The sequence below is a fragment of the Periplaneta americana genome, chromosome 16 (genome assembly GCF_040183065.1).
Source record: "Periplaneta americana isolate PAMFEO1 chromosome 16, P.americana_PAMFEO1_priV1, whole genome shotgun sequence".
NCBI classification, from domain to species: Eukaryota; Metazoa; Arthropoda; class Insecta; order Blattodea; family Blattidae; genus Periplaneta; species Periplaneta americana.
In genome coordinates, this window is record NC_091132.1 from 8349808 (window position 1) to 8370954 (window position 21147).

The 21147-nt window shown below is 35.6% G+C and overlaps 1 protein-coding gene across 12 annotated transcripts in view; it reads right to left on the reverse strand.

Annotated features, from left to right (window-relative positions):
* Nucleotides 1-21147, reverse strand: part of Dhc16F (Dynein heavy chain at 16F) — a 166846-nt gene that overhangs the window by 77673 nt on the left and 68026 nt on the right. For all 12 annotated transcript variants that reach the window (XM_069812845.1, XM_069812841.1, XM_069812842.1 and 9 more), the window contains 9 exons: nucleotides 17570-17716; nucleotides 16315-16491; nucleotides 11832-12089; nucleotides 11351-11497; nucleotides 8581-8694; nucleotides 7646-7782; nucleotides 7285-7475; nucleotides 4869-4984; nucleotides 1885-2030 (listed from right to left, as the gene is read on the reverse strand). In XM_069812845.1, coding sequence (XP_069668946.1) covers nucleotides 1885-2030; nucleotides 4869-4984; nucleotides 7285-7475; nucleotides 7646-7782; nucleotides 8581-8694; nucleotides 11351-11497; nucleotides 11832-12089; nucleotides 16315-16491; nucleotides 17570-17716 — 1433 coding nt within the window. The remainder of the gene's footprint in view (nucleotides 1-1884; nucleotides 2031-4868; nucleotides 4985-7284; nucleotides 7476-7645; nucleotides 7783-8580; nucleotides 8695-11350; nucleotides 11498-11831; nucleotides 12090-16314; nucleotides 16492-17569; nucleotides 17717-21147) is intronic.

Genomic DNA, 21147 nt, shown 5'->3' on the forward strand with positions numbered 1-21147 from the left:
ATTAATCCAGTCTCTATCATCATACCCCACCTCCCTCAAATCCATTTTAATATTATCCTCCCATCTACGTCTCGGCCTCCCTAAAGGTCTTTTTCCCTCTGGTCTCCCAACTAACACTCTATATGCATTTCTGGATTCACCCATACGTGCTACATGCCCTGCCCATCTCAAACATCTGGATTTAATGTTCCTAATTATGTCAGGTGAAGAATACAATGCGTGCAGTTCTGTGTTGTGTAACTTTCTCCATTCTCCTGTAACTTCATCCCGCTTAGCCCCAAATATTTTCCTAAGCACCTTATTCTCAAACACCCTGAACCTATGTTCCTCTCTCAGAGTGAGAGTCCAAGTTTCACAACCATACAGAACAACAGGTAATATAACTGTTTTATAAATTCTAACTTTCAGATTTTTGAACAGCATACTGGATGATAAGAGCTTCTCAACCGAATAATAACACACATTTCCCATATTTATTCTGAGTTTAATTTCCTCCCGAGTGTCATTTATATTTGTGACTGTTGCTCCAAGATATTTGAATTTTTCCACCTCTTCGAAGGATAAATCTCCAATTTTTATATTTCCATTTCGTACAATATTCTGGTCACGAGACATAATCATATACTTTGTCTTTTCGGGATTTACTTCCAAACCGATCGCTCTACTTGCTTCAAGTAAAATTTCCGTGTTTTCCCTAATCGTTTATGTATTTTCTCCTAACATATTCACGTCATCCGCATAGACAAGAAGCTAATGTAACCCGTTCAATTCCAAACCCTGCCTGTTATCCTGAACTTTCCTAATGGCATATCCTAGCGCGAAGTTAAAAAGTAAAGGTGATAGTGCATCTCCCTGCTTTAGCCTGGAGTGAATTGGAAAAACATCAGATAGAAACTGACCTATACGGACTCTGCTGTATGTTTCACTGAGACACATTTTAATTAATCGAACTAGTTTCTTGGGAATACCAAATTCAATAAGAATATCATATAATACTTCCCTCTTAATCGAGTCATATGCCTTTTTGAAATCTATGAATAACTGATGTATTGTACCCTTATACTCCCATTTTTTCTCCATTATCTGTCGAATACAAAAAATCTGATCAATAGTCGATCTATTATGCTGAAAACCGCACTGATGATCCCCAATAATTTCATCTACGTACGGAGTTAATCTTCTCAAAAGAATATTGGACAAAATTTTGTACGACGTCAACAAAAGTGATATTCCTCGAAAGTTACCACAGTTGGTTTTGTCCCCCTTTTTAAAAATAGGTACAATTATGGACTCCTTCCATTGTTCTGGTACAATTTCCTTTTCCCAAATAGCAAGTACAAGTTTATAAATTTCGCTATATAATGCACTTCCACCCTCTTGTATTAATTCTGCTGGAATTTGATCGATACCTGGAGACTTGTACTTTTTCAGATTTTCTATCGCAATTTCAACTTCTGAAAGCGTGGGTTCAGGTATATTACTATTATTACTATTATTATTACTATTATTACTATTATTACTATTACTATTATTATTATTATTATTATTATTATTATTATTATTACTACTATTATTATTATTATTATTATTATTATTATTATTATTATTATTATTATTATTATTATTATTATTATTATTATTATTATATTTGTGTCTTTGCTAAGTTATTAAGTGTTGCTGACTGGAAATGCTACATTTTGTACATGGCAAAACATAAAAAATGGTTCGAAAGTTAGAAAACTTCAGGCACAATTTTTTACAGCGACAGTAAATCTAGTCTGAGCTTCAGATTCAAAGTAATGATTTTGTACAACCGAATAAAAACAAATCAAAAGACTATCAAAGAGCACAAACACAACACGAATGAAACAGAGTTAACATTACCGTGAGAGTTTAGCAGCCTTAGCATTCCTAATTGTTATGAGCTGCTGCGCAATAACAGACAGAACTTCAATGTCAATCCTGTTGAACTCGTCAAAGCAACACCAGGCTCCAGACTGAGCCAGCCCCGAAAAAAATCGACCCATCATCTGTTAAAAGAAAACACAAATCATAATTTATTCCTATTCGCGTATAACGAAATTTTATGGACACTATGAGAAATAAACTGATTGTGTATTCACTAATGGAATAGACGAATGTAAAGAAAATTAGAATTCATATTTAGAAAAAATAGACAATGGAATATTCCCAAAGTAAGCTCTGAATTACAAATCAAAAAGAAAGAAATCTCCTTAGTCGTCTGAGGAAGAGATCAGACAAACAGGAATAGTCATCACCCTTATCTATGATTGATGAAGATGATGACAATGATGAAGTCTTTACTTTTACCAAACATAGTGGAGTAAAGATTATCATTCCCAGCTTCCATCCGGGAAATCAGGAGTTCGATCCCACGAACTAGTTGTTCGTTGTTTCCCAAGTCCCTTCAGAAGAATGCCGGGATAATATGTATCAACTGCAAAGACCATGACACGACTCTTCCCAATCGCAGTTAACCCTTCACCATCAATTTTCATCTATCATCTACCGCAACAGGCCAGCCACCATCAGTCGAAATACTGCACCTGGCAAAAACGTGTCCTTCATGGGTATGACAGTGAACCATGCTAACGTGGAAAAAGAAGGAAAAAAGGAAAAAAACAAGAAGGAACATATGGCAACTCTTTTTTTTTAATTGGGTTATTTTACGACGCTGTATCAACATCTAGGTTATTTAGCGTCTGAATGATATGAAGGTGATAATGCCGGTGAAATGAGTCCGGGGTCCAGCACCGAAAGTTACCCAGCATTTGCTCGTATTGGGTTGAGGGAAAACCCCGGAAAAAACCTCAACCAGGTAACTTGCCCCGACCGGGATTCGAACCCGGGCCACCTGGTTTCGCGGCCAGACGCGCTGACCATTACTCCACAGGTGTGGACATGGCAACTCTGCAAAACAGGCTGGCTGCTAATAATTTCACAATTACACAGGATCACTGTAATACACGTATTTAAATTTACCTCCTAACATAACATCATAACACCTTCCACGTGCTCCAACCACACCACCTAAGCCAATACCAGGAGAGAAGACCAGAAATGTCGAAAGTCATCCTGGCATTAGAAACAAAATCCTCTGGAAGGGAAATACACCTGTGGGTCCTGTCTCGTAAATGTACGGCATGTAAAGAACTCTGTCCCTGATGGATGGCTTCCAAGGAAAATTAATTACCCATTTCTAACCTTCATAGAATTTCGATGCTGAACAGCTTCTGCATTTGAAATCATCATAATATAAATTACCGCCATTGCTGTCACCACCACAACTACTGCTATTACTACCATATGTATTTTCAAGCATGTGTCCCACACGCAAATGACTCTAACTTGACATTTTAGTTGGATTAGTGTTGTGTTGAACATTTAATTATATATGACAGCAAACTCAATTCGGTAGCTAGAACTTGAATTTCACCATATTCGCTCTCATATCAGACCCATTTTTTACTCTCTCTTTAATGCAAAAAAATATATAGGGGGTCTTATATGCACATATGTAAAAAAAAGCAGTATGGAAATAAATATATAAATTAGTTTAAAAATGCCAATACATTTTCTCTGCAAAGTCAATAACATTCAATTTAAATTACACAGAATAACTGGCTTGCTTATGACTCATTTTTACATTCATACCTGACACTGATCACTTTCTCTGAATGACCGACTTCAGAAGAATGGTATGCAAAAACCGATACCATCAGTAGAAGAAGAAAGGAAATGTGCCTTTCTGTGCTGTGACAATGGAAGAAATAACAGGACACACAGTACGGTAGGTAATTTAAGGATAAACAAAGGGAGATGTTCCTCTTTGCAGTGAGGAGACAACTGGAGAAGTAATGGGACAGAAGATAGTATAGAACCTAGAGCCTTGTATAAGAGGAGTCTAATATGCGGATACATAAATATTATGTATTATTTTCATCAGTGTTTGTATTTTTTGTATTTAAGTGTGTTATTTGGTAAGATGGAAGAGAAGCCTTAAGGCAAGCGTTCATTACATCGTATCGCACTCATCGGACGAATCGCACGGATCGGAAAAAGACTATCTTTGCTGTAATTGTTATGTAACCACGTTCACTACATCGTATCGCACGCATCGGCTCTCGGCAAATCCGTCCACGTTTCTCGGATGAGCAACTTTTCCGATGCGTGCAATCATGGCCTTCTTTAATAAATCAATTTTAATTGGTCAACTGTTACTATTATGTTGTGCCATGTTCAGTGTCGTGCCAAAATGGCAGACAGAAAACTTATTTCACTTGTAGAAAATTGCGAAGAATTATATAATTTGAGGCGTTCTCATTACAGTAATCAAGTCATTTCTTACATATATATTATGTAACCAATATTTCTTTCGTTTCTTTCTCTTCAATTAAGATGCATGAAGCAATTGCAAATTCTTATTCGCTAACAGTCATAATTAATAGACCTAACCTCAGTAATGTCAATATCGTACGACGTCATGTTTCAAACAGCTGATAGGGGAATCTGATGCGATGAGATGGAGCGTTACAGTGAATGCACTGCACTTAAAATATCCATTGCGTGCGATTCGTACGAGGAGTGCGATAAGATGTAGTGAACGCTTACCTTTATGGCCTTAATCCTGTCAGATTAAATATATATATATAAAGTAGAGTGGAGGTACTGTATGCAAGAGGGTCTAAGTGACTAAATACAATCAAAACTCTTGAAAGCCTGACACAAAATATAAATATTCTCAGGAATTGGGTTCATCAAGTTGTTATATGTACAGACACTAGCTACCCTTATAATTATTTCTTGTGAAACAAAACAGGCACTTCGTATAAGACTTATTTGCGTACCTTATAGTCAAGACCTTCGGAGCAATTGAACACCACACACTGTATCGCCAAAGACTTGGCCAAATCTTTTGTAGTCTCTGTCTTGCCAGTCCCAGCTGGACCAGCAGGAGCTCCACCTGAAATCATTGTAAGGCAAGAAATAGAGTCTCAGTTTTCTAAAGAAACTGAAATAACTCTGTATAAGTATTAGGATCAAATATCATATGTCTAGTTCTCCTTTTTCATAGCAAAGAATTACAAATGAATGATATTGTAAATAAAACAAAAAAACTGTATAAAAATAATTCACTGACACACAACAAGATGGTGTTACTGACAATAACACAATTCTGTACAGACAATACAACTGTACACCATACAGACAACATAAATGTACATCAACAGGTAGAAGATTCATAGGTCAACAATTCAGAAAATGAAATATGATGACAAAATGTATCCAGCTGTTTGCTGACAACATAAAGTCCACTGTAGTCTTTTCAGTTCTTGTTTTTCATGAGAAATGAGGGGTATTTTGATCGGTGTTCATTATAGAATCCAGAAGGAACACTTTTCTTCCAGCAGGATAATCATCCGATACACACTGCCAACTGGATTCAAAGATGGTTTACGAGGAGGCGTGATGTCGACCCAGTCGACTGGCCTCCAAATTCACCAGATATGAATCCGATTCAAAATTTGTGGACTGCAGTCAAAAGGATCCTATGCTCTAATTGGGCAGAACAACCACCCGTTCGGACACCTGAGGAATTCTGGGACAGAGTTCTAGATGCGTGGGAGGAGATGGCCAAGAATTTAGACCTGTTCCATAATCTTGTGGACTCCATGCCGCGCAGAATGAGGGCAGTTGTTGACGCAGGTGGTTTGTGGACGAGATACTAGTCCCCACCACAGGCCTTGTTTTGTTAAAATATTAAAAAATTGTTTGTTTTTGTTAATTTAATTATTTATTTGTGTTTGATATGCGTTCGGTTTTTTAGAATGTGACACAAGTATTTTTGTTTATACAGGCCAGGTCTCACCTATTATTAGCCCACAGGTGATGGACAATAATATTTTTACAAGGCAGGCATAACGAAGTTTGTTAACAAATGCCATTTCACATTTAAACTAATAAATTAAGTAAAAGTTAAAATAAAAAAATAATAATTTTACCGTACCGGGAGGCGAACTCACAACCTCTGCTACGGATGTCAGACTTCTTACCACTGGGCCACACACTGCTCGTAAGGTTTACTACATTATAGACGGACGACTTTCAATGAAGAGACACCACAGCAATGCCTTGCAGTGGGTTACGTTTACATGAGTGAACCGCGCGATAGAACTTAGCATTTCTATCGACCAAGAGTCGGCCCATTCTTTTTGCCGCTAAGTGTACATATGCCAGTGCAATTAGATTAGAAGTGATAATGCTAATCAGTGCCTGTGATTGAGATTCTGGCTGATAGGTATCAGAAGAGGAACAATTTTATTATCCGTACATATCTGAAGTCTGATTGGTGAATTACTTTACTTAATAATGTATGCAATGGAGGAGGAAAGTAACTGGCCACTCTACACCTTATCTCCTGGCTTAGTTGCACCATGCCTTATCAAGGGGTTCCAACCTGTCTTCGGACAGTTGACTGAAGAACAATGCTAATCAGTGGGGGGAAGAGTCAATAGGGAATTCCTATAAAATTCATATGAAAAAGCTACATTCTCTTCCATTGAGATTATGCTTCAGCATATATCTATCAAATACAAAACAATAACGCTACAAAAATACATCCTACATTATGTCGTATTTTTTTATTTAGTTATTTAACGATGCTGTATCACTATTAGTGTTATTTAGCGTCAATGGGATTGATGAAAGCGAGATGGTATTTGGCGAGATGAGGCCAAGGATTCCCCATAGATTACCTGACATTTGCCTTACGGTTGAGGAAAACCTCGAAGAAAGCCCAACCAGGTAATCAGCCCAAGAGGGAATTGAACCCACGCCTGAGAGCAACTCCGGATCTGCAGGTAAGCACCTCAGCCAACTTAGCTACGCTGGTGGTCCATTATGTAAAAGGTAAAAAGGTAAAGGTATCCCCATAGCATGCCATGAAGGCACTTGGGGGGGCATGGAGGTAGAGCCCCATGCTTTTCATGACCTCGGCACTAGAATGAGGTGGTGTGGTCGGCACCACGCTCTGACCGCCTTTTACCCCCAGGAAAGACCCGGTACTCAATTTTATAGGAGGCTGAGTGAACCTCGGGGCCGTTCTGAAAGTTTGGCAACAAGAAAAAATCCTGTCACCACCTGGGATCGAACCCCGGACCTTTCAGTCCGTAGCCAGCTGCTCTACCAACTGAGCTACCCAGCCGCCCAATAGAAAACCTATTCACATTAAGTTAAATTATTCTTTCACTTCATTTCACTTACCTAAATCTAACTGAAGAGCTCCCATGAGGCAGAGGTAGCACTTGTCTGTCAGAGGGGTAATGACTAGTCGAGGGGATGCACCAAGGTACTCATACCCATACACATGAGCCGCACTGGACATACGAGCAAGACAGTTGTCAATATCTTTATCCCAGTAGTATCGTAGCTGCTTCAACCACTCAAAGCTTGTGCTGGAATATAAAACAACAATACAGTTGACTCTCTTTAATTCGAACTTCACAGGGAAACTGTAAAGATAAGAGAGAATGCGCGCACACGCACGCATGCACATACACCACACACACACACACACACACACACACTCTTTCATTAAGTCAGTCCCACTGATGATAATATTTACCTTTTTGTAACTCTTCCATTCACCAAGTTGGTCACATTGTCTCGTGCGTGAACTTCAATAGTGATGAGCGAACACAAAATCATTCGTTGTAATTTATAGAGATCACCACGAACCATAGCTGCGAGGTTGTTTAACTCCTGTTGGTTTAAAATATATGTCTGAATAAATCAGTATATTAATAGAAATATGCAATTAATAAAAACTCTGGTATGTAGGCCTAGTTGAAATTAAAGGTGAATTTGAAATACTCTTTGCAACTAAAGTTCGCTAAACACTTTCCTGAGGCGTGAATGGAATTTATAAAATTGTATAAATGCTTCTTCAAATAACAGTATATGAGACATAATCAGCTACATACTCGAAACTCGTTTAAATTCAAGAGTTTTTCAAAGATGAATATACATTTTTATACTAAATCACTTTCTTAATTTTTTATCACACTATGTATAATGCCAAAGTTATAATGCTGATATATCTAGCAAAGTTTTTACAACACAATTTTCCAACATCTCCCAATTCCTCACACAGAACTGGCATTTATAGTAACATGCCAGTCTGACTGCTTGTTTTTCTGTCTGTGTGCAACATTTTTGCTAAATGAAGAGAAGAATTTTGTTCAAATTAAATATCTAAGTGTCAATTAATTCGAAAAATGTTCACATGAAATGCAATTTTTATTCAAGGTAGGCCTAATAAAAAGTTATTTGGAAAACATAGCACAAAACAGAAATTTCTTCCAATTGCCTTATCGATATTTTCTTACGTAGAAACAGTTCATGTGGAAAAGCCATCGTGGTTTGCATGACACAAAGTCAGCACACAACAGGACATATAAAACAGAACCATTACGGCACTGACAGAACACGCTAAATCCCTGTTTGTTTGCAATAACATCTTTTTAATAATTTTTAGCGGCTAATGAGAAAAAAACATACCTCGAAACATTTTTCTTCGAATTCTTTCATAAGTTTCTCAATATGTTGCCCTTTTGATTCAAATATGTTGTGTACATCTCGAGCCCACATTATTTGAGAAACAGTCAATATAATCTGGAACAAGACAAAAAAGAGGATAGAATCTCGCCCGAAAACTACAGGCCCATATCCCTTCTACCAGTTTTCTCAAAGGTTTTCGAAAAAGTTATATATAAGAGAGTATATCATCATCTTGATAGGTACAACATTCTCATTCCAGAACAATATGGATTCAGAAAGAATAAATCAACTGAGCAAGCGACATTTAACTGGTAAAATTCTGGAAGCAATTAATAAAAAATTACAAGTAGGAGGGATATTCTGTGATCTCTCCAAAGCTTTCGACTGTATTAATCATTAAATTCTACTACAAAAATTAGAATATTATGGTATTAAAGACATAGCATATCAGTGGTTTGAGTCATATCTCCTAAACAGGAAACAAAAAGTTGAAATCAACGCATTCAGCAACTCCTTTAAATCTACTTCAACATGGGGAAATGTTCATACAGGAGCTCCACAAAAATCTATATTAGGGCCTCTTCTTTTTCTAATTTTTATAAATGACCTTGGCCCCATAATAAAAGAAACAGGTTATCCTATACTATTTGCAGATGACACAAGTATCATAATTACAGACAATAACTATGCCATATCAAATACAAAACAGAAACAATTCTCCTTAAAATGTATGACTGATTTACAACCAATAAACTAGCATTAAACATTAATAAAACTAACATAAATTTAAAACCACTTCAAATTTAATCTCTGAAACATTCGACACAACTATCAACAATATACCCCTACTAGAAACGTCAACAATCAAATTTCTTGGTTTACATATTAATAATATATTAAACTGGAAAAATCATATTAAAGAAATAACCCCCAAACTCAGCTCAGCATGCTTCGCAATTAGGTCGTTACAATTCCTAAACAGCAGTATCTTAAAGACAATATATTTTGCCAATTTTCATTCCATTATGTCCTACGGAATAATATTTTGGGGAAATTCTGCAGATAGTAAAAATATATTCTTATTACAAAAAAAGAGCAATTACAATAATAGTTGGAGCAAAGGCTAGAGATTCGTGTAGATTATTTTTAAAAAATTAGAGATTCTGACCTTAACAAAACACATACTCTTTAATAAATTTCCTCTTATGTATTAAAGAAAATGTTCCAACTAATTCGGCCATATATAGTATAAATACCCGCAGAAAGAATGACTTTCTTATGCCATCATCGAATTTATCATGCTATCAAAGGGAAGTATATTACACGGCGATAAAAATTTTCAATAGTGTTCCTGAAGACATTAAGATCATAACCAAAACTCTGCATTATTTAAGGTAAAACTAAAAAATTACCGTAGGCCTACTTAATATCTCACACTTTCTATTCTGTACATGAATTCTTCACATTTCACAGTACTGTGTAAATATTTTAATATTATTAAATGGTAAACATATTGCATTGTATAATATATTATTGTTTTTAAGGTATTAATTCCGTACATATTTCATATTTCCATTTTTAAATTTTAAATGTTACTACACTGCTACTTACAGACCTGTTACTAAATCTACGTATTACTCTGTGAAAATATTTATTAAATCTACATACTTAGACTTCAACAAACAAAATTTGATAACACAATCTCAAGGGAAAAAATGGAACTCTCTGCGTCGTAATCCACAGTTAATTCCCGATTTACCACGAAAATCGTCTGTAGCTGCATTTAGATTGGCAACAGGTCATGACTGTTTGGCGAAACACCTGCAGAGAATTGGAATATATCAGTCTCCTAACTGCCCATTGTGCAACTCAAACCAAGAAACGGATTCGGAACACCTCAAAATCTGTGCTTCAGTGGCTGACCATGATAATATCTTTGAAAAATAATGGAGTGCAAGAGGTCAAATGACTTTATTGTCACGCCTGGCATTAGAAAACAACAACAACAAAACAAAACATTTTAAACGTAAGAATTGGACATGTTCTTTATTCTATGTTATAAAGCAAATGTAAGAATATTACCCTACCCTACCCTACCCTACCCTACCCCACCCCACCCCACCCTACCCTACCCAACTCTACTCTACATATCAAATAATAATTTATCAAAACACAAGACAAAGGTTGAAGACATTACTACTACCTTAATTGTATGATTTAACGTAATACTTCTTTGTTTTATACATACTGTAACTTACAGTTAAAATGTACAACATGCTTATTGAAGATATATGTAAAGGTATACAATGTATTTATTTCTGTACAATAAAGTTTACTTAATTAAAAAAAAAAAAAAAAGGTATACAATAATTCTTAGATGCATCATACTTGAACACACATACATACAGTATTTACTCGATTACAACATGTCATCAAACCCAGGTTACAGTTGTGTGACGATTATCAACAATGATGATGATGATGATGATGATGATGATAATGACGACGGATGATGATTATGGTAGCAACAACAGTAATAGAATCCACATATGTGTAAGTATGGGGAAAGATTTGATAAATGATCAGCCCTCCAGTGAGGGTGACAGTAAGGATCCTGAATACAGAAGTTATGAATTTTTTAATCATAAGTTAATTAAAAAAAACAAACAAAAAAAAACAAACAAACAAAAAACGAAAATTGGAATCTGAAATTCAGTTGATACCAAATTACTATATTGAGAAAATTATCTTTACACTTCAAAGTACTTACCTGAGAAGGATGTGCTAACACCCATTTCTTGCGAGCTCTTTGTTCATAATCTATCATAGCCCCCATCATTCGCTTCTTCAGAGAAATAAACATCGAATCTTCTACTTTACCAAGCCAATCTTCAACGTTACCACGAGCTTTCAACCCCTACAAAAAATTATGTTGGCATGTAAGTTATGAAATACAAGGTGCGGCAAAGGAATCAGACAGTTTTAGAAGGCCGTTTACTGAGCAACATGAGGGGTTATGGCTATTGATCGATTGCAATTTGTTAGCATTTTTATGTCATTTTGTGTAATCATGGAAGTATGGAGCTCGGCGCATCGTGCTTTCGTTATCGATATATCTAGATAATATATAACCTAGATGTTTGTTATGGAGGAGGAATACTTGTTTCATTTCATTGTAACTTGCAGACAATTTAGCGAGAGTTCGTGATACTGGCATTTCACTGTATACAGCAATATCGTGCAACACTTACCTTCCCAAGACCCACTTTCTCTCCTTCTGGCGAGATCATTGCAATGATGTCAGTGGTCAGGACGTTCATGGCTTTATCAATTTCTGAAACAGCTCTCAAAGCATCAGCTTTGTCCTCCTCCTCGGCTACTTGCTCAGTTTCCTCATCAATCTGCAGCTCCTCTTCTTGTCCAGACATAAAGAAGGACCCGAACTCCAATTTTGCAATAGCGTCAAAACACTTTCTGAGGTGCGGCTGCACAGCGTGCGGGTTCCTTGTCTAAACACACACATTACCATGTCATAATTAGCACTGCATTCTTACTGATAACTAGGGAATGGAATATTTCGCGACCACGAATTTCGCGAATTTTGGAAAAAATATTTGTCAACATCTAATTATAGTAAATATACAGTCTTCAATCCATTTATGCCTGATTTGAACTCGCGAAACATCGCGAAATCCGTATCAAGTCACGAATTTCTTATGCTTTTTTTTTCGAAAATGACGCGAGTTTTAAGCAATTAGTGAATAATATCCGCGAATTTTCAATTTTTATAATTTTTTTTGTACTACAATCGATAATTGATAGCCGTAGCATAGATAAGATCGATATTTATGGTCACTATACTTGTTTTTTGAAAGATGGGACATGACAGTTAAGCGGCCGAACTTGGAACTAAAGTGCCATGTTGCCAATATGGACTACCACGCTGCCAGCTGATGGAAGCCAGCAAATGTCGTGAAGATGGCTGACATTAAAACATTCATTGACAATTCATGCGGAGGTAAGAAAACAATACAAAAATTTACAGAGAATTAAAGACGAAACGTAACAATGCTAACATTATGTGCACAATAAATGTCGCCAAGAGAGCTATTGAGCACTCGCCACGAGGAAGTGTAAGTTTGGCAACTTAACCGTTGTTACCATAGCAACAGGCCTACCACGCTATGTGACATTCAGTTGTTTTTCCGATCGCAACGCTCCTGACATGTCCCATCTTTCAAAAAAACAAGTATAGTATTCCACATTCGATAATAGGCTACTGAATCTATTTTTTAGTTCAAATACCTGGTCTGAACACACATCTGACGTCATATCCGAATACTGGTATGTAACGATGTGCGAGAATTGTATCGTAAGTGTGGTAAGCATTGTTAGCCTGCTGAATGCATCCTTTGTTCATATTATTTTGGAGCGTGTTGCGTGTGCGTCACGCATAGGTGAAAGAATGTTACTGTGTCCCTGTGCAAGTAAGACTTCAAGAATGCCTAATAATAATAAAATATCTGCAAGGAACAGAGCTTTCCAGTATAAAAAGCATCGATTTTATTGCACAGACAAAAGTACAGTCATGTGTAAATTTTGTACTTGTCAGGTCTCGTGGGAAAGAATGACAGGGATGTGCTGCAGGCAATAACCATAAACTATCCTGATTTTGCACAATCTGTGCTTCGAGTTATATGGATGCCTTGTGCAAATGCAGACTGTGAATGCTTCTTTTCATTATACAATAATGTTTTGTCTGATAAACGTCATTGTTTGTCAATAGAAAATGTCAATTTTTTTTCTGAAATATATTTTGAAAGCTAGGGTATTTATCGTGCTATTAAAGCTGTGTATGTTGAAAATACCGGAAAATTAAATTGAAAACACCGATTTTCCCCATTTGATAACCCACATTTTGCACTTTGAACTCAACAACAAATTCCAATCTCTACTGATAACTTATACAGTTTTAAATGTTGCAATATTTGATGCTTTCACATGGCACGCATTGTGAGGTAGTTTTTGGATAAGTATCCTATTTTGTAGAAGATATTATCTCAAAGGTTTCTTGTTTCAGCTATGCAATTCTGGAGGGAATACAGAGGACACAGTGCAAGGCTAATGATTTCTTTAGATCAAACAGTTTAAATATAGGTCAGCAAGTGAAGAGTAAAGAGAACACCGGGAAAGAAGATAAAGTAAAAAAATGAGATGAGTCAGTATAAAGGGAACCACAGACAATGAGAAGCAAACAAGGAGTAGGAAGCAAATGTGTAATAGTAAAGAAAAATCAACCTACAATTGAAGAAAATGGTGTGTAAGTGGCAAAGTTATTGAAAGGGAAAAGGATGGAGTGTAGTGTGGGAGAAAGAGTGAGAAGATCATAATGTTATAAATAATGTGAAGTGTAAGAATATAGTCTAAAGATAGTAAAAGAAATCGGGAAATGGTATAAAAAAGCAAAGTCAGCGAGAAGTAGGAATTAACCATGATACATGTCAGTAAGGACTAAGAAGTAGGAAAGTAAGGAATATTTTTTTTTAATCCAATGCCACCAGGTTGTCTTTCCGACATTTCTGGTCTTCTCTCCTGGCCATGGCTTAGTTGTAACCCACTTCTGAGGTTGGGGCGCCTGGAAGGCGGAGTTACATTACCTCGATGATGTGATAGGATGATTATGATAATGTGGTGCCAGGAGAGGTCTTAAATCTAAACTTAATCTAAATTCCAGACCATGGACGAACACAGGAATAATCCCCTTTAAGGAAAAATTCCTGTGCTCTAACCAGGAATCGAACCCGGGACCTCATGAACTATAGCCAGAAGCTCTGACCATTAGACCATGAGGCTGGTCAAGTAAGGAATATAACAACAGGTGAGATAGAGAATATGAAAAAAATAAGTAAAATCAAGGACGAGATAGATACAGTAATGAATAGTATGTGTTGTGAAAATAGAGTCTGGACTAAATAGTAAACAAAATGTTAGGGATAGTGGAATTAGTTTTAGATAGTTTTTAGAACGATAAATGTCAGTACAAAATAGAAGAAGTGTTAAGACAAAAGAATGGAAACGGAAGGACACAGTGTTGAATAAAGGAAGATAAGTGCATGAGTTGTCCACTAAGTTTATAAATGATGTAAGTAGTTTAAGAATGGGAATGCTGGCCTGAATACAGGAATGTGAATGACCAGCAGGACCAAACGGTTGAGTGACACTAAATCATATCATATCAATGAAAAGGAGACGAATGAACTACAGTTTATTTCAAAACATTTTGATTCAACCTGTTATACATAAAACTCTACATGAACTAAACTCCAAGGTCTGTGCAGAGGTACACCTTCACTTACTGATTTAAACTGTGCATCTGCACCTCCACACTTGGTGCATTTCCCTCTGTCCACACTTCACCTCCTAGGTTTCCAGAGTTGAGATACTGCATCACGTCACTATGTAGTGATTTTAAAATTGTGATGCACTCAAATGACATAATATCTTCTAAACACGTAAACAGTAAAGAGTTTCGAAATATTGGAATATGATTTTAATATATATTAAATTGCATCTTTTCCGATGAAACCTCACAGGCAGTAATGAAAAATTCAACTAAAATTATTTACATTACTACGACTTTGTTCAGGCTTATGATTGATGCCCAGTCAGCTACAAATGATTATATTTCAAAATACAGAGAGAAAATGGTGACGAAGGTTCTCCTAGAAGCATTATTTTATGCTGTATTCAAGTGAAAGTATTTCTGGCTACAAATCCAGTACAGAAATGGAGATATGCCCTTTCTGCAGGGATTGATTGCACAGACTTATCTCTCCAATTAATTATGTCACTTCTTCCATTAACAACATACACCAAATTGTACAACAAAATCTAATGAAATGTACATTTACATTAAAATATCTATTTCTCCTAGACATTTTAACATAGGTTAGTGGCCACAGACTTCTATTTCATTAAGTCTGGTAACACTCATGCTGCACATAACAAGTACAGGGCTGAAGAAAGACCTGCTATTGTACGGCCATTGTCTTGTTTGTTCTATGTTTTTTAAGTGTGGCATTGACGGTCAAGTAGTACTTGTTACTTTATAATTTAGGTACAAAATTCTCACATAAGTAAAGACAGAGTGGACCAATAGCCATTATTAGAAAGTAGATATACATGATGATGATTATGATGAGGGTACTGATGACAAGGAAGGAGGTAGAGGTGAAGGTGGTGGCTCTGGTAGCAGCAGCAGCGACGACAAAAGCGACAAGGAGTATGAGGATGAGGATCATGAGAGAGAGAAAGAGGAAGATGAGGCTGAAGAAGAGAAGGGTGAGGAGAAAGAGAAGGATGAAGTTGAAGATGAATAGAATGAAGAGGAAGAGAAGGATGAAGTTGAAATGGAGAATGAAGGTGAGGAGAATGAGGGTAAGGAGTAGGAGGTAGAAGAGGAAGATGAGGAGAGTAAGGGTGAAGAGGAAAGAATGAGAAGTTAGTGAGTATGAGGATGAAGGCAAGGGTAATGATGAAGAAAATGAGGGTTAAGAGGATACGAATGAAGAAGATGAAGATGAAGAGGATGCTGAAAGTTAGGATGAGCGGGGAAAGAAGGGAGATGAAAGTGACGAAGATGACAATGATGATGATGACGACAATATGTGCATTTTGTCATGTTTTGAAAAGTTCTTGTAAACATAATTGCAGTGTTCAATGTGAAGACATTACCTGAGCCAGAATTTCTAGAAGTTCTTCATTTGATAAGAAGTAGAATCTCGGGAAGATAACTCTCTTTGATTCTAGATATGCATCCAGACACTTCATTATTTGCTCCAGGAGTGCATTATTATTTTGAAACATTTCAAGTACTCCTGGTGCAGTACAAGACGGCATGGCCAGTGGCATCTGGAACAAGAGTCAATGCACGTAATTATCATTTCATGAAAGCATTTTTACGATTGCACATAGCTTCAGTTTGAAAGATAAATATACCGATTTTAAATTATTAGTCCTCAAAATCTCGAAAGCCTTAAATGACCTATTAATATATAATTTTAGGAATAAAAGTCCCTTGTTACTTAGTACAATTACGAGTTCAAATTGACAGTTAAAATAATCATATTCCCAGAAAAATCTGTTGTTTTATTTTCTTCCTTCTAAATATCAAATGAATAATATATTAAAATATTTTAAATTTCTCCTTCAAAATTAATTTAAATGACCTTCTTATGTCATGTACTATGAGAGACATTATAGTTGAGCGACTCGAGTATTTTCTAAGACAAAGAATGCCACATTGCTCATGTTCTGAATCGTAAGTTTTGGTTCATATGATGACGAGATATTTGCTTTGCTTTTCTATTCAAATATTACATATTTATGCTGGGAAGAAATAAAAACTATAGCCTCTTAAGAATCATGCTACAGACCTTGAAACATTTTCGCCTGCTCAACAATTATGTCCCTCACTGTACAATATGTTAAATTTAAAATTCTTTTCAAAGTATTTTACTTTATTTTGAATAAACTGTAAGAGCTACAGAAAATATTTTAGTACATTGTTTACCGTCCTATGATAATAAGCATGGAGAATACAGTGAAATGTTTTTCAAAACTTTCTGAGTTATGATGTAAACATTTTAAAATAAATTGGAGTTTGAGAACATGAACAACGAACTTACACAAGGCGAAGTTAAATTGAAATATTTTGGACTGCCAAGTGAGATGACACAAATATACTTGGATCATAATTCTGAAAGCATTGCAGAAAATGTTGAAAAATATTTCATTATAATGGACAGAAAAGTCTGAGTTATAAGCCAGTCAGACAAGAGTAGCATGGAGCTACTATATAAGGAAGAAGTTTAAATTAATGTAGCAGCATAAAAGACACAACATATTATAAGAAAAGTTGCAATCTGCATATATGTGAGACACACACACATATAGAGGCCTATCATTGGATATAACAATTCCTCCTAACCTTGTTAGTTCTTCGCATAATTTCCTTGAATGATTTGTCAACAATGAGAAACATTTTTGCCTCATTTGGTAATTGCCGCTGAATGTCTGGAGCAGAAAATATAGGCTCAAGATATAACCAACTCTGCTGACAGGCCAGCCATTCATCCTGTAAGAAAAATAATTGATAGCATGTATATCTTCTCACTGTTGCTTCAGCAAGTTATTCACATTAGCTGTTTGATCAATTTAACAGTAATAGGTTTGAAAGATGCAGACATGGGTGGGTTTTGTTCCAGTAGGTACCGTATAACCCGAAATAAAACATTTAGACAAAGCTATGATAAACAAAAATTTAGTAATAACTTCGTTATAGCTTATGAAAGTATGAATTCAAACACGAACGTATAATCCATAAATAGCATTATCAAAATGTTGATTTAAAATCCACTTTTTCATTTTATTATCTCTTAAAAACTATCAGAAACATATGGAAAAATGAGTATGCTTATTAATATTTTTATATAATATATATGACATTAAAACCAATAGTGTAAGACTTCTCAATAAATTTCCGTAAGCTTTCGAAGTTGTAAAGTCCTTGTTGAATCACCCTGTATTTTATATGCAATTTAAAACATTCATCAATTAATGCGAATTGCAAAACAGAAAGTTGTGTTCATATTTTTCTTTAATTTAGGCAACAATAGTTTAAAAAATAGTAACAAAATATATTTCATTGCTCATGCTATTTAAAATAGAAACAGAAAAAAAAATGTTACCACAACCAGAGGTTTGAAGAAACAGTGTAGAGGACAAAAAGTAACTTCCTTAGTTTAAATAGAATGTATAATCAGCAGACATCGGATTCTAGGGCAAATGCCTATTTTGTTTCTTTAGGAGAAAAGTAAAAATAATTATTAATATTTGTGTTTCATGGAAATTGAAAGGTATTCAAAGAGTTTTATAGTGCCCTAAAATGCTCTATAACGGTTATTAGAGCCTAATTTGTTTAATATTCGCCTAAAAATGACTAACTCACTGTAAAGTTTCGCATTTTACTCTTACTTTTTATAATTTATACATGCATTCACTGCGAAATTTAAGGCATTTAAAAAGTGGAAAGTTTGCTTCACACCGGCCATGAAACCATTGATAAAGGAAACAAAATGTTTTGAATCTCACGACACTCGCAATAGATTTCACCGAATTTAACATGTTTGGAGGCATAAATGCCGACAAAGAACCAACCTTAGTTTTGAAGCAGGCAACAATCACAACATGTGCTGCTACCGATTCAGAGATATACTATACTATAAAAATGACTGTTTTCGGTCTGAAACCGATTAGCTGTACTGCCCTTCAGAGTGTCATAAAATCACAATTTTTGGAGAAAGAGTGTTTTTGAAATATTTATGAAAAGTCGTAAAACTGCGAATTAGTAGGGTAAACCGTTACAAAATATTTAAAAGAATGGCCCTCCTAGTGTTAACACTACCAGGAAATGCAACAATAAGTGGAACTTTGTATTTCTGTCCAATTGAATCTCAATAACAACGGTTCATTTGAATGCTCGTTAACAGTTGCTCTTTCCCTCACCTTATTTGTGTTGAGAAGTTTTGAGCGGTAGGACGTTTTCCTGTGAAGTTTAACGCGATAATGCCGAAAAATATAAGTGCAAAATCTACATTGATCCGGCAATGGCTAACAGAATATTCAGAATTCACTTATGGTGGAAAAATAATATTCTGCAAGATTTGTAGCAAACAGGTATGTAACAATAGTTGAAATATATAAATTCTATTAATTTTAATGAGTAGGCCTATAATATTTATACATTGACTGAGCTATCCTGAGGTATAATTCTTTTTAAGACCACTACACTTTAACCTTTTAAATTCCGATAGTTAAAGTATTTGCAGGTCATTAAAATTTTGATTGTTCGAACCCACTAACTTTGTGATAGAAATACGGCAATACAACAATTAGGATTTTATTTTAATTCAGTTTACTTTACATTTTTAGATTTCGCAAGAAAAGAAGTGCCACCTAAAGCAGCATGTGCAAGCAGCGGCTCATAAGGCTAAAGCTCAGCAGAAAAATCAACTGCAACAAACTTTACTGACACAGCCTACTTCATCCAATCTCAGCAGCAATTTCTATGCTGATTTAACCAGAGCGTTTGTTGCTGCTAACATTCCCTGGAATGCAATTGAAAATCCGGTTTTAAGACAGTTTTTACAAAAATACTGCAAACAAAATATCCCATCTGAGTCAACCCTAAGAAAAAATTACTTAGACAGAATATACAATGAAACTTTAGCTACCATTCGGGAGGATATAGGTGATTCTTACATATGGGTCTCTGTGGATGAAACCTCAGATCCTATGAATAGGTATATAGCAAATATGGTAGTAGGAAAACTTAGTCCTGATGGACCTTCGATTCCACACCTCGTATGTGTTAAGGAACTTTCGAAAGTGAATAGCCAAGCCATTGCTTATTTTGTAAATAAAGGCCTACAGTCTTTATACTCAGGTAATATAGACGATTCTAAAGTTCTGTTGTTTTGTACTGATGCTGCCTCATACATGGTTGCTGCAGCTCCACTTCTTAAAACATTTTATCCTAACCTCACGCATGTAACCTGTTTAGCACATGGCCTTCACAGGGTTTCTGAAACAATCTGGAATGAATTTCCTCTTGTCAATTCGTTTATTTCTAACACAAAAAAATCTTTTTGTAAAGCCCCATCCAGGATTTCAATATTCAGAGAGAACTTTCCAGATATCCCACTCCCACCTCAGCCGGTTGTTACACGATGGGGAACCTGGATTCAGTCAGTGGTGTATTATTCTAAGTATTTTAAAGAAGTGGTCACAGTTATTGATAAATTACCTGAAACTGATAGTGCAGCGTGTGTGAAAGCAGTGAAAGATTGTCTGAATGACTCACGAGTGAAAAACGATATTGCCTACATAACATCAAACTTTTCTTTCATACCTGCAAGCATTGAACAATTAGAACGTGAAAAACAATCTCTTTGTAGCCAAATAGCAATAGTAAAGGAAGCTCAAGTGAACATACATTCTGCTTTAGGCGAAACTGGGAAAAAAGTTAAAAATAAGTGGGACAACGTATTAAATAAGAATGTAGGATTTTCATTGTTGGAAAAAGTATCAAGAGTGATATCGGGGGAAAGTGTAAATGTTGCAGTAAGTATTGATGTTTCTATTGTACCTAATTTAAAATTTGCGCCTCTCACATCAGTTTCGGTTGAAAGAAGTTTTTCTGCTTTCAAAATGATTCTCAGTGACAAAAGGCAAAGGTTAACTGTGGAGAATTTAGAAAAAATTCTGGTGGTGTACTGTGCAGATAATTATAATAAAGTCTGAGCATGGAACTGAATTTCAATAACTTAAAATGAGTAATCTTGATATCAATAATCATTATTTCATTAGTTTCAATATATTAAATTTGTGCAGCTCTATTTATAAATATAATATAGTATTCTTTTTTAATGTTTAAACATACTTTTTTGTGCGTATTTTAGTGTATAACTAAAAATTTCAGTGAAAGAAATAAGTATGATACCTTGA